Genomic DNA, 22,480 nt, shown 5'->3' with positions numbered 1-22,480 from the left:
TAAAACCCTATCAAATTGTACCTACCAGTTGTATGGGACCTATTTTCAACATTATTTTGCAATCGCTTACTGTTTTTCATCCTATAATATCTTGTTATTTTTGCTTTATTGAGAAATTAACTTAAAGATATTGTCCTATTTTATGATATTCCCTGATGATTTCATTATGGTACCATCATTCCAAATGTCACAAAAAGGAACCATGTCTAATTATAACCAACAAAAACTATATTCATGTTTTTTACAAACTTCCGGCTCAAGGTTTGTGATTTGACACTGCATAGCATGTTATTTTATGGAATACATTTTGATAGTGGACATTGGGTTAAAAGTGCTTTACACTGGTTAGAATCAGTGTTCAGTAGAATAAATGATTATCTGGATTTAAAAAAAACATCATCATCCACTCTGTCTATATTTTTCTCATTCATTTATTGTGCCTCACCTTCTTAAACCTGACACTTTGCTGTAGTAAGAACATAGAAACCTGGCTCCTCCTCTGTGTGTAATCTAACCTGTAATCCTTTGGTATGATGCAATAAGATGTCTTTTGGCACACAGGCAACTCCAAAGCAATATCACATACAATTAATGTAACTGTCAAGTCAATACGCCAAGCAAATACAGTAGGATTAAAAATAACCCATAATAAATATGTGTTTTGATTATTCTGGTAATTGGCAACTTAATTGTACTTAGTGGAATTTGCATTAAAAAACACAATCTTACTCCGTTCAGCCCCATTTTTGCTATATAATGAGCATCTACACGTTTAACACAGCAGTGCAATGCCAGTCACTTAATTAAAAAGATTACACAAGTTAGGAACACTCTGTTCCGGGTAAAATGTCACTTTGCCTGTGGTGAGCTGCCCTTCAGCTCCCTGCATTGAAGATGAGTTCAATAAACGATCTACAAACAGACTTTAGATCCTGTGTCCTGCAGATCCGATGCTTCAGCTAACCATGGCTTTGTGACTACAGATAAAATCCATGATTTTTAGCAGGATCTTATTCAGTATCAAGATTTTAAAAAATATAAGAAATGAAGAAATATCAAAAAATTTGAATGAATAAATGTAGAAATACATAAATAGCCTTTCCCACACCAAACTGCATTTATTTAGGTATTTATGGATTTCTGCAATAATTAATTTATAAAGATATTATTCAGTTACCTATTTATAATTGTTTTAGTGTAGCTGTTTCAATCCTTCATAAATTACCTCCTGGGTTACTTTGATTGGCCTGTAGTAATTTTTGTACAATTTAGTTTATCTCTCATGATAAGATTCTACTCATCATAGTAATTTCTGTGATCTTGGAAAACATTGCAAAAAATATGTCCAGTCAATTACAAAATATGAGCAGTCAGATGATCTGACTGATCCAAAATGTTTGTTGTGAATTGAGTCTTTGGCACCGGTACCATGCAGGAGGTCCTCTATAGCTGTGGTACTCTCCCCAGCATCAGGCTCATGTTGAAGACCCTCTCCATAATCCCACACAGCTGGTCAGCACAGGAATTGAGGAGCCTGGAGCTGATGTCGGCAGGGCTCGCTGCCTTTCTTGCCTTTATCTTCCTGAGCTCTTTTCTCACCTGGTTTGTCGCGAGAGACAATTTGGAGCAGTGGGTGTGCTGGATGGAATGGGAGGGGGGGCTGGGCTGGTGGTGATGGGTGGCTGAGAGCTGAGTGCTGTGTAGGAGGGGTCGGGGTAGTGTACTGGGGAGCAGATGAGGGGGGTTGCAGCTGGGCTGGCAGTGTCCTCTTCTGGTCGTCTGTAGCCTGGGACTCAGCTTTCTTGTGGCCAGAGATGGTTTTCAGGCCTCTCCAGACACAGCTGATGTTGTTCTGCTGCAGCTGGTCCTCCATCTTCCTCATGTAGCTGTTCTTCCCTTCCCTGATCCTCCTCCCCAGCTCCTTCTGAACAGCTCTCAGCTCCTCCTTGTGTCCTGACCTGGAGGAGACCTGACCGGACCACCTCTTCACTGTGCAGGTCACAGCTGGTTGCCTGTGCACCAGAGGTTTGTACACAGGCAGGAGATGAACCAGGTTGGGATCAGATCTCCCAAGGGGGAAAGGGGTGTTGAGATATATGCTTTCTTGGCGTTGGCATAGAAAAGGTCCAGTATTTTATTGCCTCTGGTGTGGCATGTGACGTACTGGGTGAAGGTGGGCAGAGTAGAGGATAGAGAGGCATGATTAAAGTCCCCAGATATGAGGTGGAGACCCCGTGGGTGCTGTGTCTGCAGCCTGCTCACCATAGAGTGCAGGACATCACAGGCTGCATCAGCGTTAGCAGAGGGGGGAACATACGCAGCTATGGCGATAACATGCGAGAATTCCCGTGGTAGATAGTAAGGTCTCATGCTAACGGCTAACACCTCAATGTCCCGACAGCAGTGCTGTTCTTTAATAGTGATGTGCCCAGATTTAAACCATCTATCATTCACAAACACTGACAGCCCTCCTCCTTTCCTCTTACCGCTCACCACTGTCCTGTCCGCCCGTATCAGCTGGAATCCGTCCAGCGCGGCGACTGTGTCTGGTGTTGTTGTTGTTAGCCATGTATCTGTAAGCAGCATGATGCTACACCGCTGGTAGTCCCTCTCATGCCGGGTCAGCGCTGCTAACTCGTCCATCTTATTGGGAAGAGATCTTACATTCCCCATGATGATGGACGGGAGCACGGGTCTGTAGCGTCTCTTCCTCGCACAACACTGGGCTCCGGCACGATTCCCCCGTCTCCTTCTCCTTAGCTCGCGGGGGCGTCGGGTCTCTCCTCGGGCAGCACCGCTGTGTTACAGAGCGCTAACAGCTGGTACCTACTGTAAACTGAGTTGAGCTGTACCACGTATCACTTTCCTTCCTTTACTAGTCTCTTCATCTAAACTATCAACTTGTCATCAACTAGACTTTTTTTCATGTATTATTTTAACTTATCTCAATTTCCAAAATCCTTGAAAAAACCGTTGCTAGCCACTGATTGGACTACTTGCTACCAATGATCTTATAACTTTGACACCATAGATCATGACATTCTGTCACAGAGACTTATCAGCTAGATTTCAATTTGTTGACATTAACAATGACTCCTCCATGCCCACAAATGTTACTTATGGAATTCCACATGGTTCTGTACTTGGGCCGATACTTTTCACTTTGTACATGCTTCCTTGGACAACATAATCAGAAAGCACCGAATACACTTTGATTGTTATGCAGATGACACCCAGCTGTACTTATCAATGAAGCTTGATGAATCTAATCACTTACTTAAAGGGGACATAGCATGCAAATTCCACTTTGTTAGTGCTTCTACAGGTTAATGTGGGTATCTGGCATGTCTACCAACCCAAAAACTCTGGGAAAAAAACACTCGCGCGTTTTGTTATAGTTCCTCTAAATCAGAAACGTCATGCTTGAGCGACTCGATTGCGCTTCCTGGGTTTTGTGTCGTAACAAGGAACTGGAAGTCTCCCTACATGGTCTTGTAGGGAGACTTCCGCAGTGTTCAGCACTACTGTACGCCGGGTTACAGTAGTTACGCCGGGTTTACACCGGACACGGAAGCGCCGCAGCGAGGCAGCGCAGCGCCGTTCTCAAGCCGAGCAGCCGCCTGGCTGTTCACATGGGACGTGCATTTCTCCGCGCTGGTCAGCCCCATAGACTGTATATATAAGGTCAGCCCGCGATTCTGCTTTCTCCGCTTGTTGTTGTTGTTCGTGGAATGTCGGGGTTCGGGGTAAATGATGGTCTTCATAGCCCCCCTCTCTTTCTCTCTCTGTCTGTCTGCTTGTGTGCTTGTAGTGGATGGGCAGAGGGGGACATTTAATTATGTGATTGGGAAAATTAAAACTCCAGGAAGGGGAATACAAAGTATGGGATGCATATTTGATAATTTATATCATATAAAATATGTAATTTATATCGTATGATCCTTGTGGTATTTTGACCAAAGTATGTTACAGACATTTCATTAAGACCCCAAGGAACCATATCAACTTGTGGTAAAATGGGCATGCTATGTCCCCTTTAAACATTAGGAATGTCTTAAACACATTAAGGCCTTGATGACCCAGAACTTTTTACTTCTAAATTCAGAAAAAAACTCAGAACATTGAACTTGGACCTAAACATCTCAGAGAAACATTGTCTGACCAGATACAGTAGTTACCTTTCTTGGCATTAGCATTAGCATTAGCTCCCAGCTCTAATGTGAGGAACCTTGGAGTTTTGTTTGGCCAAGATGTGTAATTTTCCCCGCACATAAAACAAGTCTCTAGGGCAGCCTTATTCCAACTGTTCAATATAATGAAAATCAGAAACATCCTGTCTCAAACGATGCTGAGAAACTATTTCATGCTTTTGTTACCTCTAGTCTGGACTATTGTTGTTCTTTATCATAAGGATGTCACAGTAAGTCTGTTAAAATCCTCCAGTTGGACCAAAATGCTGCACCATGAGTGCTGACAGGAACTAGAAAGAGAGATCATATTACTCCTGCCTAGGCTTCTCAGCATTGGCTCCCTGTAAAATTTAGAATAGAATTTAAAATCCTGCTCCTCACATACAAAGCCCTTGATAATCAATGTCCATCATATAAGAGCACCTTGCTCATAGCACCATATTATCCCAATAGATCACTTTTCTCTCAAAATGCAGGCTCACTTGTGGTTTCTAGAGTCTGTAAGAGTAGAATGGGAGGTAGAACCTTCAGCTACCAGGCTCCACTCCACTCCACAAATCTTATTTGTATAGCCCGTATGCACAGATCACAATTTGTCCCATAGGGCTTAACAAGGTGCGACATCCGCTAGCCTCAACAAGAGTAAGGAAAAACTAACAAAAAACACCTATCAACAGGGGGAAAAAATTTTGTAAACTCAGAGGGAGCCACATCTGAGGGATCCCTCTCCCATGACGGACATATGTGCATTAGATGCCTTGTGTAACTGAGAACATCAGCAAAATAACAGTATTTACAACATTGATTAGAAAAAACAGTTTGTAACAAAATGGAAAGTGTGTCGATGTTGAAAGTATTTTTACATAAGAAAATGTCTGAGAGGCAGGGAGCAGCAATGACAAATGAATTGAGGAGTTATTGTCAGTAATGGTAGATACTCTACAGTAAACATATTGTATATCAACCAGTCTTGTTGTAAATAATAGTCCACGATCAGCTGCCACCATGATCAGGAGCCACTACCACAATCAGATGCTAATCCACAATCCATCGTCATGATCCACCACCCCAATCAGGATCCACCGTCATGATCCACGATCAGCTGCCATGACGATAAAGCACAAGGACTCCGGGGAGAAGAGGAAAGAGAAGCTGGGAAGAGAAGCTCCATGTGTCATGTGTCCCCCAACATTCTAGACCTATAGCAGCATAACTAAGAGTTGGTCCAAGACAAGCCTGAACCCGCTCTAACTATAAGCTTTATCAAAAAGGAAGGTTTTAAACCTACTCTAAAATATAGTGAGGGTCTCTGACTCCCGAACTGAAACTGGGATATGATTCCAGAAGAGGAGCTTGATAGCTGAAAGCTCTGGCTCCTACTCTACTTTTAGAGACTTTAGGGACGACAAATAAGTCTGAATTCAGGGAGCGCAGTGCTCTAGTGGGTTGATAAGGTACTCTCAGCTCTTTAAGGTATAATGGTGCCATATTATTAAGGGTCTTGTAGGTGAAGAGGATAATTTTATATTCTATTCTAAATTTAACTGGAAGCCAGGAGAAAAGTGATCTCTTTTCCTGGTTCTTGTCAGGACATGTGCCACGGCATTCTGGACAAGCTGCAGAGTCCTTAATGACCTACTGCTGGAGCGAGTTAACACAGAATTGCAATAATCAAGTCTGGATGTAACAAAGGCATGGAGTAAGTTTTTTGCAACTTTTTCAGACAGGACATGTCTGATTTTTGAGATGTTACGTAAGTGAAAGAAAGCAGTCCTAGAAATTGGTTTTAAGTGAGAATCAAAGGACAAATCGGGATCAAAGATGACTCCCAAATTCCTGACTGTTTCATTGGAAGCATGGGCATTTTATCTAGCACAGCTATATCATTAAATAATGTATCTCTAAGGTGTTTAGGGCCAAGTATTAGAACCTCTGTTTTATCTGAATTTAATAAGATAAAATTGAGGGTCATCCAGGTTTTTGTGTCCTTGAGACGTGCTTGAAGTTTAGTTAATTGATTACATTGTTCAGGTTTTATTGATAGGTATAACTACTTGTCATCCACATAGAAGTGAAAATGTGTCCTGATAATGTTTCCTAGTGGAAGCATACAATATATAATGTAGATAAAATTGGGCCGAGCACAGAACCCCCGAGGAACACTGTGGTTAACTTTGGTATGCACAGATAACTCATCATTAATTTGCACAAATTGGAATCTGATAAATAAGATACAAACCAGGTTAGGGTGGTTCCTTTATTGCCATTAAATGTTCTAGTCTCTGTAGTAAAATATGATGATTCATAGTGTTGAATGCTGCACTAAGATCTAACAGGACGAGGACAGACACAAATCCCTGATCTGAAGCTATTAGAAGGTCATTAGTGACTTTTGCCAAGGCTGTCTCTGTGCTGTGATTAGCTCTAAACCCTGACTGAGAGTCTTTATAGATTACATTTCTGAAAAAAATCACACATTGGCTGATTGGCTACAACTTTCTCAAGCTTTCAATCCTATGGAACCAGCTCCCAATCTGGGTTCAGGAGCCAGACAACATCTCTATATTTTAGGCTACTGTTAAAACTGTCCTCTTTGATCAAACTTATACTTAGGGCTCAAGTGAGCCCTGAAGCATCCCTTAGTTATGCTGCTATTGGCCTAGAATGCTGGGGGAACTCCTATTATCACTGAGCACTAATCTATCTCCCTCTTTCTGTCTCTGACCCCCCATTTATTTTATTTTATTATTTTATTATTTTTATTTTCATGTCACCAACTTTGTGTTTTTATATCTATATATATATTCTGGAGGTATTCCAGAGCAGGACCTGTACCTGAATATTATTCAAAATATTTTGTCTGAACCCAACCCAGCATGTCTGGTCCAGATGGGTCCAGTCAGGCTCAGGTCGAGTATCCACAGATGTTCAGCTGATGGTTCATCTGCAGTGCTGTTGTTTTTCGTTCAATCACTCCTGGCTCCTTATATTTTCTTTTCTTCTCAGTTTCTGGGATTTCTGAGTCTCATGCCCTTTTATGGGCATTGGCGGGCCGTTTACCTATGCTGATTAGGAAAAACTGGCACAGGCGTTTAATTTACTGAGACATGGCATTCATCAATATAAGAACACAGATGTGAACAATTCTGCATTTGAAGAATGTGTCATGAATCTGGTGTAGTTTTCTTAGGAAACTTCTTAAGAACTTAAGTAGGGTTCTTAAGAAAATATTGGTGAATGAGGCCCAATGCCCTTATCAACTTGAACATAAATCTGCCCAGGAGCCACATCCTCACTAAAATCATAGACATTAAAACGATTATAAAAAGTGTACAGTTCATTAGAAAAATTGTGGTCATCCTTATTATTGAGGGAGAAAGGACACTCCCTGGACTGTGTCCCCATCGTAGATTTTACCCCATCCCATGGTTTATTATTAGGGTAGATTAAAATTTGTTCACAGGGAATGACCGAGTCCTTACAGACAGTGATGTATGCAGTCCTGGAGACTTTGGATAGATTATTTTGACCAAACCGGAACCAAACATGTCTCCTTGATGAATCCATAACAGAGATCCAGGCATTTTTCAAGACACGTCAAACAAGTTACATACTAGTAAAAGTTACACAATGACTTGCCTGGATTGCAATGAATAAAGTCACCCATAACAAGGTTTGGTGCATCCAGGAACATCCTTGTAACCACTGTACAGTCTTTACTATAACCTGAGTTGCTAATTCAGCATTGGCTTTCAGGTGAATATAAACCATCTGTGTCAACCTGGATTTCACCAAAGGATGCACTGCCGATTAAGTCCAGTAAACACCCCTTTTCCTCCAAAACTTTGCTGCCCGCTAGCGCCACAGTTCAAGGAACTTGATATCCATCAGTGAAGGAATGAGGAAGAGAGAGAGTAGAGAGTGGGATACTGAGAGAGAGCTTGGAGCAAAATGCTCAACTTGCAGTAAAATACACTGTGAGGTCATGAAAACCATCATTGTTTTCATTCGCCATGCACAATATTTACCGATCACCTTCATTCCCTCATTTCACCTTGGATAACTCCACATTTACTCTGCTCTTCTCTTAGCTGTCTCTCTCTGACAACCCAGCACAAACTGTTAAGGTAAAAGGAAACTAACAGTTTCTTTTGGTTTGAAACTTGTTCTTTTTCCTTGTTTCTTTTAGTTTGTGGAGTTAATTTTTGTTTATATATGTTTTTTGAGCTGAACTGAATGAACTGAGCTGAAGGGAACCCGTAATAGAATTTTGAGTTGGATTTCTTCCTGTGTTGAACGTTTTGTGGACTGTGGGGTTTATGGTGGTGGTGAAACCTGTAAATATATTATTGTATAATATATTATATGTGTTCTATGTGTTCACTAAAAAACATGTTGATTACCTGTATGGTCTTTATTTATATAGCGCTTTTCTAGTCCTGATGACGACTCAAAGCGCTTTAAAGTACAGTTTTACACTCACCCATTCATACGATGCATCTATTAATAGCACTTTCTCTATGAGAAGAGGCAATTCGGAATTCAGTATCTTGCCCAAGGACACTTCGGCATGAAGACTAGGGAAGACTGGGTTCGATCTGCCGACCTTCTGTTTAGAGGGCGACCGCTCTAACCCCTGAGCAGCATCCCTGTGTATGTCAGTGTCCTGAGCATAGTGTCTCCCAACCAGTGGCGGATTTAGCAGGCGCAGGCATGGGGCCCTCCGCATCTGTTGTTCTCAATCAATCAAATTTTATTTGTATAGCCCATATTCACAAATCACAATTTGTCTCATAGGGCTTTAACATGGTGTGACATCCTCTGCCCTTAACCCTCAACAAGAGTAAGGACAAACTACCTAAAAACCCTTTTAACAGGGAAAAAAGAACGTAGAAACCTCAGAGAGAGCCACATGTGAGGGATCCCTCTCCCAGGACGGACAGAAGTGCAATGGATGTCAAGTGTAAAGGAGAACATCAAGATAAAGGTTTTAGCAGCATTGATTAGGGTAAACATTTTGAAGTATAACTGAAGGTCAGTGATTTGGTGGATTAATGTCATTAATGGTCAAGTGTCTGAGGAGAAATACTATGTATCGAGCAGTCCTGCTGCAATCATAGTCCATGGTGAGCAGCCAGCAAGATCATGATCCACCATCAAGATCGGATGCCACTATAGTCCACAGTTATTGTCCACTGCCGCCATTAGGATCCATCATCAGCTGCCACCTCGGTCGTGGTCCACCACCATTATCAGATGCCAACACGATAAAGGATCTGCCTTTGTTATCACGATCAGCCAGCACGATGCAGAATCCGCCATACTGGATCCACCATTACGACCTCTGATACGTGATCCACAGATCCTAATCCATGATGTGGCCACAGCCGCGGCCCTGGGTCTGCGGACAATAAGGCAAAGGGACTCCGGGGAAGAAGTCAAGTCAGTAACATGTATTGATGGGATATGAATTACTTTGATGTGATAATGATTGAGAAGAGGAAGGAGAAGCTGGAAAGAGAAGCTCCGTGTGTCATGTGTCCCCCGACCTTCTAAACCTATAGCAGCCTAACTAAGAGCAGGTCTAGGACAAGCCTGGACCAGCTCTAACTATAAGCTTTATCAAAAAGGAAGGTTTTAAGCCTACTCTTAAACGTACAGATGGTGTCTGCCTCCCGAACTGAAAGTGGGAGATGATTCCACAGGAGAGGAGCTTGATAGCTGAAAGCTCTGGCTCCTACTCTACTTTTAGAGACTTTAGGGACAACAAGTAAGCCTGAATTCTGGGAGCGCAGTGCTCTAGTGGGTTGATAAGGTACTAACAGCTCTTTAAGATATAATGGTGCCATATTGTTAAGGGCCTTGAAGGTGAGGAGGAGAATTTTAAATTCTATTCTAGATTTAACCGGAAAGCCAGTGTAGCGAAGCTAATACTGAGAAATGTGGTCTCTTTTCTTGGTTCTTGTCAGGACACGTGCTGCGGCATTTTGGACAAGCTGCAGAGTCTTTAACGACTTACTGCTGGAGCCTGATAATAAGGAATTACAATAATCCAGTCTGGATGTAACAAAGGCGTGGATTAGTTTTTCTGCATCCTTTTGAGAAAGGACATGTCTGATTTTGGAGATATTACGCAAGTGAAAAAAGGCTGTCCTAGAAATTTGTTTTAAGTGAGAATTAAAGGATAAATCAGGATCGAGAGATCACTCCCAAGTTCCTGACTGTTTCATTGGAAGCAAGGGCAATGTCGTCTAGCGCAGCTATATCGTTAGATAATGTATCTCTAAGGTGTTTAGGGCCAAGTATTAGAACCTCTGTTTTATCTGAGTTTAATAAGAGAAAATGCGGGTCATCCAGGTTTTTATGTCCTTGAGACATGCTTGGAGTTTAGTTATTTGATTACTTTGTTCAGGTTTTATTGACAAGTATAACTGGGTGTCATCCGCATAGCAGTGGAAATTTACCGAGTGTGTCCTGATAATGTTTCCAAGTGGAAGCATATATAATGAGAATAAAATTGGCCGAGCACAGAGCCTTGTGGAACACCATGGTTAACTTTGGTGCGCACAGATGACTCATCATTAATTTGCACGAATTGGGAGCGGTCTGAAAAATAGGATTTAAACCATTTTAGGGCGGTTCCTTTAATGCTAATTAACTGTTCTAGTCTCTGTAATAAAATATTATGGTCAATTGTGTCAAATGCTGCACTAAGATCTAACAGAACGAGGACAGACACAACCCCTGATCTGAAGCTATTAGAAGATCATTAGTGACTTTGCCAAGGCTGTCTCTGTGCTGTGATTGGCTCTAAACCCTGACTGAAAGTCTTCATATATATTATTTTCCTGGAGAAACTCACACAGCTGATTGGCTACAACTTTTCTAGGATTTTAGACAGGAAGGGGAGATTAGATATCGGACGATAATTGGCTAAAACCTCTGGGTCTAAGGTGGGTTTTTTGAGGAGGGGTTTGATTACAGCTATTTTAAAAGACTGTGGTACATATCCTGATGATAATGACAGATGTATTGTGTTCAGTAATGAACTGTCAATTAGGGGCAGAATTTCTTTAAGTAATTTTGTAGGAATGGGGTCTGAGATACAAGGTTTAGAAGATGAGATTATTTTGGTCAGCTGATCGAGGCTGATCAGAGAGAAGCTGTCTAAATAATTGGTAAGATTCTTGGCCGTTTCTGAGTTTTCTATTCTTGATGGGGTATTAGTGCCAATTGAGGGCAGGAGATGGTTGATTTGATTTCTAATGGTTAGAATTTTATCATTAAAGAAATTCATAAAGATATTGCTATTTAGGGATCGAGGAATACTGGGTTCGGTGGAGGTGTGACTCTCAGTCAGCCTGGCTACAGTGCTGAAGAGAAACCTGGGGTTGTTTTTATTCTCTTCTATTAGTTTTGAATAGTAGGCAGCTCTTGCTTTGTGGAGGGCCTTCTTATATGCTTTAACACTATTCTTCCAGTCTAGGAGATATTCAACACAGTTGCTGGAGCACCACTTCCTTTCTAGTTTTCTTGATACTTGTTTTAACTCATGTGTCTTGGAATTATACCACGGAGCTAATTTACTATGTTTTATATGTTTCTTTTTTAGAGGCGCTATTGAGTCTAATGTTAATCGTAATGACCTTACAGAGCTATCGACGAGATGGTCAATCTCAGTGGAGCTAGGGTTTTTAATGAATTTGTTGTTTATATCGACGGATAGTACGGGTTTAAATGTAATCGGAATTATTTCCTTAAATTTAGCTACAGCACTATCAGGTAAACATCTTGAAAATGAGTTCATTATTAGTGGCATATATTCTGATAGTGAAAAATCGAAGGTTATTAAATTATGGTCTGATAGAATTGGATTGCGTGGAAGTACTGTTAGATTTTCAATTTTGACACCGTATGATAATATAAGGTCAAGTGTGTGGTTACAACAATGAGTAGGTTGGTGTACACACTGACTGAAACCTATTGAGTCTAATTGCGAAATAAATGCTACGCTAAGGCTATCTTTATTATTGTCAACATGAATATTAAAGTCACCAACAATAATAATTTTATCGGTCTTTAGGACTAGGTTTGATAAAAACTCAGGGAATTCTGTTAAAAATTCAGTATAAGCCCCAGGAGCACGGTAAACTACAGCAAATATGATTGGCTGTTGGTGTTTCTTGGATGGGTGTGGAAGACTAAGAACAAGACTTTCAAATGAGTTGTAGCTTAGTTTAGGTTCAGGATTAATTAATAGACTGGAGTTAAAAATAGCAGCAACTCCACCTCCTCGACCAAATTCTCTGGGAACGTGTGTATTTACATGACTGGGGGGAGTAGATTCATTTAGACTGACATATTCATCGGGATGCAGCCAGGTCTCAGTGAGGGACAATAAATCTATTTTATGATCTGAGACTAGTTCATTAACTAAAATAGCCTTTGATGACAATGATCTTATGTTTAACAGACCACATTTAAAAGTCTTTATTTCCTGAGTTGTTGCAGAGGTTGTGTTAATTTGTATTAGATTTTTGTGTGGAATTCTCCCTCTGTTATTGTTTGGTTTAAATAATGTAACGGGACGGTGGACAGACACAATCTCTATGGGTTTGTGGTTGTGTGACTGGTCCAGAGGGAGCGCAGAGAAGTGTTTAGCACTGCAGCTCTGCGTCCTGGTCCCAACTCTGGGTTGTCATTTAATAGACTGGGTAATATTCCTAGATAAGAGAGATGCTCCATCCCAAGTGGGATGAACGCCGTCTCTCCTAACAAGACCAGGTTTCCTCCAAAAAGTTTGCCAATTATCTACAAAGCCCACACCATTTACAGGACACCACCTCGACAGCCAGCGGTTAAAGACAACATGCGGCTAAACATGTCATCACCTGTTGTGTTAGGGAGAGGGCCAGAGAAAATTACTGTGTCCGACATCGTTTTTGCGAAAGCACACACCGACTCCACATTAACTTTAGTGACCTCCGACATACGAAGCCGGGAGTCGTTGCTGCCGACGTGAATTACGATCTTACTGTATTTACGTTTAGTTTTAGCCAGCAGCTTCAGTTTGGATTCGATGTCGCCGGCTCTGGCCCCTGGAATACAATTGACTATGGTCGCTGGTGTCGCTAACCTCACGTTTCTCAGAACCGAGTCACCAATGACCAGAGTTTGCTTCTCAACGGGTGCGTCGCTGAGTGGAGAAAATCTATTTGAAATGTGAGCTGGTGGGTCTTTAATCGTGGGCTTTTTAAGGGTAGCACTATGCCCCCTCCGGACAGTCACCCAGCCGCCCTGGGCTCCCGGCTGCACGGGACAAGTCGAGGGACTGCTAGCGGAAGCTAAGCTAGGTGGCTCCGCGGCGGCTAGCGGGGGCTGGCTAACTACAGCTAACGGAGGTTCTAAGCAGCGGAGCCGAGCTTCTAAGTCGCTAAGCCTCGCCTCCATCGCTACCAATACACTACATTTATTACATGTACCACTACTGTTAAAGGAGGCAGAGGAGTAAGTAAACATGAGACACTCGGAGCTAGAGAGAGCAGGGGAGCAAGAGGGAGAGAGAGATGCCATCGCTTCTATATTAGACTACGAGGGTGAGCTCAAACAGAAGAATCCGGTGACACGCTGATGTAAGGACACAGAATCACTAAGCACCAAAGAGTAGGAGTTGGTATGTGTTGATGTTTAACTATAGACTTAGCCGTAGTGATATAGAGAAATATCTGTGTTAGCAGAGGAGCTAGTTCAGAGACAGCGACCACCACCAGCGGCAGGAAAACAGGAAATGACGCGACTCGCTTACCGTAGTACGTAGAATAGACCGTGAATCATCTCCCTCTTGGTATCTTTGTATGTGCTGTAGAAAATTGCTGTTTTGATCCCCAGGTGCACTAACCCCTGCCCCCCTCTTTCTTTGGCAGGTATAGTACACACTGGTATCCAGTGTAATTCGTCTCAGAAGAATTTTAACATAATGGAATGCACTTTCTGTAGCAGACCAGCAGGGAGTTCTATACATTTCAATTTGTGCCAGAGGGTTGATGCTACCAGGCTGTTGATAATAAGAACTCTACCTCTGTATGACATTTAAGGTAAAGCCACTTGGCCAACCTCCCCTTCACCTTCTCCACCACTCCCTCCCAGCTCTTCTTTACCATGTCATCTTCCCCTAAATGAACCCCAAGCTACTTTAGGCCTCCCCTCCAGCTTAGCCCTCCTGGCAGCTGAGGGAGACCTGCAGACCAACTCCCAACTGCTAAGGCCTCGCTTTTTTCCCAGTTCACCTTAGCAGCTGAGATTTTCTGAAAGGTTTCAACAATTTCCCCTAACCAGTTTGCATCTTTTTTTTTTTTAAAACAACAATATTATCTGCATAAGCAGACAAATTAAAATGTGTGTTAAAACCTGGTAAAAAACCTGCCTTCAATAAAAGAACGAATATTGTGTAATATTGGTTCGATAGAAAGTGCATAGAGCATACCGGACATCGAGTAGCCATTTCTTATACCTCGAGTCACTTTAAAAGGTTTACACAAACCACCATTCATTTTCAGTATACTCTCAATGTCTACGTAGATTACTTTAATCTTGGCTATAGGTCCGGGGCTGACGCCGAAGCTTTGTAATACTTTCCAAAGGTAATGGTGCTCAACCGGGTCAAATGCCTTTTCCTGGTCCAAAGAAACCAGACCAGCATCGAAGCCCAATGAAGAGATGAGAGTTCCAAAATATCTCAAATCAGTGACAAATTGTCAACAATGGACCTGCCGGGCACAGTAGGTTTGGGACCGGTGAATGATCTTGTCCATCACCTTTTCAGCCTGTTAGCCAGGACCTTTGAAAGCAGTTTGTAATCCGCCAGTTCTTTATGTCTTGGAGGTCCCCCTTTTTCGGCAACAGGGTCAGAACTGCAGCAGCTCTGAGGCAGATATAAACACCTCAGTGAAAACCTCTAAAACATCCTCTCCCATTTCAGGCCATAAGGCTTTGAAAAATTATTGTGGAAGTCCATCAGTTCCAGGAGCCTTTCCCCCCTGCATGCTCTGCAGTGCCATGTACACCTCCTCTGAAGTCAGAGGACCCTCCAGTTCTTTGATGGTCTCCTCCGAGACTCTGTGTAATCCGTTACAGAAGGAGTCAAAGACCCCCTCCTCCTCAGTGTAGTCGCTGTTAAATAAGTGGGAGTAAATATCCACAGCTCTCTGCCGGATCTGACTGGTGTCAGTCAGCAGTTGTCCTGTATTAGATCGCAGAGCGTGGATGAATCAGCTCTGCCCGTTTTTCTTCTCCTGACTGAAAAAGTACTTTGAAGGGGAGTCCATCAAAGCAGCGCTCTGAAAACGAGAACGGACAATTGCCCCCCTGTGCCTTGGATCCCAGTAGGCCTGCCAGTGCGGCTTTTGAGGTCTTTAATGCAGCCTCGATTTCCTGTGGACTCTGCAGAACTCTGCAGTTCCACTATTCCCATCTCTAGATACCGCATAGATTTGGTGATAAAACGAGAAACATTAGGAGTGTACTGTTGACAAAGCTGCTTGATCTCCACTTTCTCAGTCCCACCATAGTTTTAAAGACTTAAAATCGTGTTTGAAGTCTTTAAAACGGCTCCAGAAAAACCTAAAAACTATTTTAAAATTTTCATCACATAGAAGAACTGTGTTAAAATGCCAGTACACACTTTTGGACTTTAAATTTGTCATAAAAACGTTGCAAACAACCAGAGAGTAATCAGTAAAACCAACCAACCAAAGTATGCTGCACTTATTTATTTTTTTATGCAAAGTGTTTAAAACAATAAAACCGGTTTAATCTTGTTGGGAAATTAAATTTCGTCTAGAATGAGTCCCGGTGTATTGTCTTTCATTGCCGTTCATTCTTCTCCACACATCACACAAGTCATTAGCCTCCAGCAGCTGCCTCAATGCACGCTGCGATGCACTGTGGGGCTCCAGATGATTCCTTATTCCTTACAAAGTGATTAGATTCATCAAGCTTCATAGATATGTACAGCTGGGTGTCATCTGCGTAATAACGGAAGTGTACGTGGTGCTTTTCTGATGATGAAGCCTAAAGCGAGCATATATAAGGTGAGAGTATCATTCCAAGGACAGAACCTTGTGGAACTCCATAACTAACTTGTGTGTGCATGGAGGAGTCATTGTTAACATTAACAAATTTAAATCTGTCCGATAAATATGACTTATACCAGCCAAGATTTATTAAATAAACCCCCCAGATAGTCACAGGATGTTACCAGGAAACCTGAAAGGAGGCTGGATTTTCAAAATAAACTACCCCAGATAGTTACAGGATGTTACCAGGAAGTCTTTAATAGAACAACTTTCATAACTGTGTAGCAACATTGTTTGTTTAGCTCAGGTGGTTTTATTTAGCTGTTTTATTGCTCTAAATAGAAACACGTTTTTTTCTCTATTATGAGAAGTGCCTTTTTCTCACTTGAACCCCTAGCCCCCAAAATGTCTGTGCACACCCCTGCTCCACTGTCAGTGCATCGATCACGTAACATTACGCACAAGTGTCACCGCATTATTTATATTTACATGAATCAGACTGATTACCGATTTATTATTGCACTTGACAATAATGACGTCACTGAAAAGATGGCAGAGGGCAGTGAGTTACTGCGCCGATCTTCCCAATCTTTTCTGTGATTTCAACAAATTTTCAGCAAAGCCTTCAAGCATGATCAGGATTATTCAGCTAAGTATTTCAACACACCCACTGCATTTTGAGCAGGAAATGCATATGCAAATGCAAATGATAATTTACAGTAGACTATCCGCAATATACAAAATACCAATATTTTAAGCATTATCACATCACAAATTCCTCCCAATATTATTGAAGAAACAATTGCAGCATCACAGACTGAAGGAGCAGAAATTAGATATGGCTACCGCCCGTTAGATGTTCATTATTACCTCAACATTCAAACAGTATAATGTAAGTGTGCTTTGAAATAACTGAAATTTTTAATCAATTTGCTCAGGAATTATTATTCCACCCATATTATATTTCTTTGAGTACATTATCCAGTGGCCTGGGAGCAATCAACAGAGTTGTGCATTAGTACTTCGCATGTGCCCTGACCATGCACTGATCACAAACTGCTGTTCAACAACATTGTGAGGAATGTTGTGATGTCACTTCGGATGAGTAATATCTCAACAAAGACAAAAAATAACTCAAAAACCAAACTTTCTGAAGGTCTCGAGGACATAAACAAAATTTGATAAATGTATTTTTTTGTAATTTAACTTTGACTGATATATTCAGTTATAATTAATGCTGTTTTCCTACAGTTGCATTCATGACAACAGCGACATCTGTGTCTCCAATTTGGGGGCTCTGCGTCTTGAGTCAAGCTTGACTGGGCTTTGAATAAACTTTGCATAGGCTTTGTGCAGCAGCAGTGGTGTGGCTCAGGGTTCTGCAGACCGAGTCCTTCAGGCAGCCTTTATACGCCGCAACTCGATTACTGCAGGCTACATACATTTTTACCACAGGCCAATTACACAGCCCATTCAAACAGGTATGTTTAGAATGGCCAATGCATTAGTTACTTGTAATATTGCACATGATGAAGGTGATGGGTGTCCCACTGAAGGGAAAGTAGTCTCTCTTTTTGTATGTGATACTTTGGTCTGATATGCCATATTACATGGTCCATCTTCTTTTGTTCAGCCCGTTATGACAACAGAAAACTGGTTTTCTATAAAATACTTTATTTTTGTTATTACTACACATACAACTGTTTTATGCACAATAACAGCTTTATATTTGTAGGATGTTTTCAGAAACATAATTTCCAGAGAGACTTATCCCACCATTGACCTCTTTCTCCCTCTCAGCCGGACCTCATCAAGCTTCTTAATGACTGCTGATGACTTCTTAGAAGATGCCGTGTAGCTCTTCAACAGCTTCTGGAACAGAGCCTCTGTGTTGGGGTGGGTACTGAGGAAAGCCTTTTCCAACACATACAAGTCCACCCCCTTATCCTCTGGCAGAGAAGAGATGTAGCTCAAACCGAAGTCAATAAGGACCAGGTCTGACTCTTTGTCTTCCTGGCCGCGCCTCAGAAGCATGTTGGAGGTGGTCAAGTCTCCATGGATGACGTCCTCATCATGCATTTTTGCCAGGATCTGGCCCACTCGCTGAGCCAGCTGCTCAAGTTCATGGTCCTCACAGGAATCTGACTGCTGAGTGAATGCAATGTGGTCACGCACAGTCAAGGAACCCAGGATTTCCTCCAAGAAAATACAGTGGAAGGTGTAGTCCACAAAGTAGACTACAGGGGCAGATATGCCTGAGGGGAAGAGAAGGAAATTGATTATTCAAAAAGTATAGCTTGAAAGCTACAAAAGTTAATAAACTGTAAACTGTGTTTTCAGTTTTTTCCCTTTCTTTTCTTTTCACAGGATATAGCTGGGATTATCCTTTGTGGTGCAACTGTTGACAAATCACATGAAGTCATACTGTAATTATTTAACAAATGACACAGGCGCATAGGGTTCATCTGTGTCAAATCATCACACTTGTTGCACCAATTGCTTGCCTGGAGTAAGGCTGCTCAAAACAGATTTATGACTAGCAAAGTATTTAGGGTGAATTTAGGGGCAGAACGGGGTCAGCATGCAACTCATTAACCTATGTCCCTCTGCCTCCACATTTCTTAGAGAGGGGCCATAAAATCAACATTCCACTCTGAACTGAAAACCAGCTAATTTTATTTAATGTTTGAAGCAATGTGAGAATCATGTTCACAGTGGCTAATCCTTGATGCCTTTAGCACATTTATCAACCCCTCTCTCACTTCTGATACTGTGGGGTAACCCCACAATTGAATGTTACATTTTTGACAGTTACTGTACCTGGTCAATTTTGGGTTCCACCTCATCAAAGGAGGTCTAATTTTGACATAGTAAGGTGAGCTTACTGTTCAACTGCAAATCAATTCCTTTAGGGGCTAACTACACTAAAGTTACAAACTTCTGGAGTCTGCTGAATGGCGACCCTGACGTTCACCTCCCCAAAAATGTAACTACGCGTCTAGGCAACACAGACTGCAAGGTCAGCTCCAACTCCATCACGATCCATTTAAGGTGTGCCCCTGAATTTTCTGCTTGTGCTCCTAAAATTTTCAGTAAGGCGCTACAATGCTCCTAGTAAAAAAAGTTAGTCTGGAGCTAGGGCTGGGCGATATGGAAAAAAATCTTATCATGATAATTTTTTGAATAATAAAAATCAAATCAGCGCCACTGCACAGAGGCGCATTACTCTGTGCATGAACGCGTTCAATGAACATATGAATGAATCAGTTTACATATGATAAAAGTGAGAGTGAACACCACTCACGTTTTACGTCACTGATGATTATTATATATCATTGTTTTATGAAAATGTATATGAGACAATATATAATACAAGTTGTAAAATTTTGTTTTTATTGTATTATAAAATGTCTGTTAGAGGAGATATGTTAATTGAGCAGTTAAGGCTCCCTTTGCAAAAATGGGATATAATTCTCATATCTGTAGTGACCCTAAAATAAAACCCGGACTGTTTTTGCTACGGTAGAAGGTGAGCCATATATACTATTTAATATCTACATGTTCCGCAGCTCGCCTTCCCACGGATATCACCATGTTGCATCGCCATACTGCTACATACTGACAGAGTGCTCAAAAATATGAGGAAATTAGAAATGTTTTAAAAACACACACATAATTACAGTTATCACTGTTAACATCGTTGTTGTTACTAATATGATGTTATTTATTGGTCAGTTTGATTGTTGTACAACGTTATGGTCATTGACTTGAACATAAAACTTGTTTTCAATCACATGACTATTATGTTATGTTGCGCAAAATCTGACTTATGTGCTGACTTATCCTTTACATACACCTAACAAGCACACAATAAAGTTCTGATTTGCCGCGGTGGGCAGTAGGGATAAACACTAAAACTACCAGAAGGGCCAAGGTAAGGTTAGTGTCCATAAAAGCTAACCTAACTTTAAAATCTTTGCGCTGGGGCAGAACTCATTTTGTCCCGTGTAACGGTGGCTTTTACTTTCAAACTACAGCATAGCCTAAAGGAATATAAATGATCACTGTGTCTTACTGCTTCACACTGCTTCTTTCTTGAATTTGCAGTTGTTTGGTTGTGTTAAGAACAACACTGATGAATGGTAAACACAATGCAAATGACATGGATAGACATTACTCTGGAAGAAAGACTGGGAATTGTGTGGCCACTCTACTTAACATTCAGCGTAGAAGGAATCAACACTGTTTGGCGATTAGAAACATAAAACTATCTCAGTACTAAAAGATATTTTTATGGTAGGACACTGTACATACTGTATTTTCCCGTCAGCCTTAAATTCACTGCCTTATTTTGCAGCAAATTAATGCTCAATTTAAGACAACTTGTGACCTTGATTTGTTGATTTTAATTTAAGACTTTTTAAGGAGCCGCGAGAACCCAGAGAAGGTTCTTATGAAAGGTTTGTAGGACATTTTCTAACAGAAATTACATTGAATGGAGGATAAAACTTATACTCACTAATAATACTACAGAAAAACAAGGGAGTGTGCAAAGACATCATCACAGAGGCGGAAACGCTGTCCCACAGACATTCATACAGTGCATCAATTGGCAGAACCTTTTTCAATTAGGGGCAATTCGGGGTTCAGTATCTTGACTAACGACACTTCGGCATGCAGATGGGAAAGACTTGGATCATACCGCTGACCTTCTGGTTAGAGAATGACGACAGAAACGATGATGGCATTATCTCCAGGATGAAAATCTCTGCAAAGAGACAGTTTCAGACCTACGCTGAAGTCTCCAGTTGTCTGCTAAACAGGTAATTTTACCAGATAAATATTAATTTCGGCTTGTTGTTGATATATCAGTTTTACTACTTTGCATCAGAAATACAATGTTTGTATTCAGTCGATTGCTGGTTTAGTAACAGTTATTTTTACGGATAGATCCATATTGTCATCTAATTATGCCCAAGATTGTGCTTGTTGAGACATCCTCAATTTATTTAGTTTAAATATACGGATTGAACTCTGGACGTTGAGACTTTCCTATTTTTTGGTTATTTTTGTTTGCGTTGTTTTATGTGAAGTCAAGTCCAACGTGTTCTTTAGTGTTCTTCTCTTAACTGCTCCTATTTTTTTTAACCTAACAACAATAACAGGTTTACATGTCAAAATATCCATGTTACTTACTATCCCAGTATTCATATAGTTACATTTTGGTGGTGTCTCTGGCATCTTACGGTCAGTGACTGACGTGCACTGTACAGCTAACAATACAGTAACATTACTAAGTCAGTAAACACGAGGCTGCACTATGAACACCACTGTGCGTTGTACTTGTCGTGTTGATTTTATGCAAAGCACATAGAATATAGTTTTTGTTTTATAAACAAAAACCTGCAAGGCCACCGTAGCTATCTTCTCGCACGGAAGTGGAGGGGGTGAAGCGAGGTTCCACACTTTACCTTTAAGTAGGAACCTATACCGTAAAACCTCGAATAGACAAGCATTACATTCAGCAGCCGACATTTGACCGCAGTCCGGTGAGTGCACGGCCCGCATTTCCAAACTAAGGACAGTGGTGTTCATGTTATATAAAAAGTTGTACAAAAGATTGAGGATGCTGTCAAACGTACCTGCCCTCCGGCAACGCAGTATGGAGCGGACCTCCTGCACCGTCCTGCGGTGAGTCAACTTCTCGTCCAGTCCTGGGTGTCTGTAGCGTTTTGCAAACCTTTCTTTCACTATCACAGACCTTCCGAGGAATTGTGCCCGGTACACTCGGGCTTCCGCTCCTTGTTTTAATAACTCTGCTTTTCTGAGTAACTCATGAATCACCCCACTTCTCTCCTTCGCCATGTCGTCGTCTTCTTCTTGTCCTGGTGTTTATTGGCGGTTGGCAAACCAGGTTATAGCTGCATTAGCGCCACCTTCTGGGCTGGAGTGTGGAGCAGTAGATTGGCTGTAAACTAAACTAAAATGAAATGGTTTTTCTCTTAAGACCTGTTTCTCTTGAGTAGTTCATTAGAAGATTATGTATATTCCTTGGTGTTTTTCCTAACACATTTTCTGATGTAATATTTGGCTTTTCGTCTTTTAATCCTGATATTAATTCCCTTCTTTGTTCATTATATTTGTTACACTCTATCAATTCATGAGTGACACTGTGTGTGTTCATGATTGTTTTTTTGCAGTGTTTGCAGAGTCAAG

General features: G+C 41.3%; 1 protein-coding gene and 2 pseudogenes across 1 annotated transcript; all 3 read right to left on the bottom strand.

Annotated features, from left to right (window-relative positions):
* Positions 1–5,437: 5,437 nt before the first annotated feature.
* On the bottom strand, positions 5,438–6,300 carry LOC124851574 (annotated as a pseudogene).
* Positions 6,301–9,796: 3,496 nt separating this feature from the next.
* Positions 9,797–10,693, bottom strand: LOC124851303 (annotated as a pseudogene).
* A 7,228-nt stretch (positions 10,694–17,921) lies between these two features.
* On the bottom strand, positions 17,922–22,176 carry tp53rk (TP53 regulating kinase). Its single transcript, XM_035152917.2, has 2 exons — positions 21,907–22,176; positions 17,922–18,519 (listed from the first exon to the last, which is right to left on the bottom strand). The coding sequence occupies exons 1-2, from the start codon at positions 22,127–22,129 to the stop codon at positions 18,032–18,034; spliced, it is 711 nt and encodes a 236-aa protein (XP_035008808.1). The 5' UTR covers positions 22,130–22,176; the 3' UTR covers positions 17,922–18,031.
* Between the last annotated feature and the right edge of the window lie 304 nt (positions 22,177–22,480).

This window comes from Hippoglossus stenolepis, chromosome 3 (assembly GCF_022539355.2).
Source record: "Hippoglossus stenolepis isolate QCI-W04-F060 chromosome 3, HSTE1.2, whole genome shotgun sequence".
Lineage (NCBI taxonomy): Eukaryota > Metazoa > Chordata > Actinopteri > Pleuronectiformes > Pleuronectidae > Hippoglossus > Hippoglossus stenolepis.
Note: the sequence above shows the minus strand (reverse complement) of the source record. Positions and strands in the feature narration are given on the sequence as shown.

Bases quoted from the DNA above. Each gene is read 5' to 3' on its own strand.
- tp53rk (XM_035152917.2), bottom strand. From the start codon at position 22,129: ATGGCGAAGGAGAGAAGTGGGGTGATTCATGAGTTACTCAGAAAAGCA. The intron at 18,520-21,906 runs GTACGTTTGACA...TCTTCCCCTCAG, and splicing joins ACTGCGTTGCCGGAGGGCAG to GCATATCTGCCCCTGTAGTC.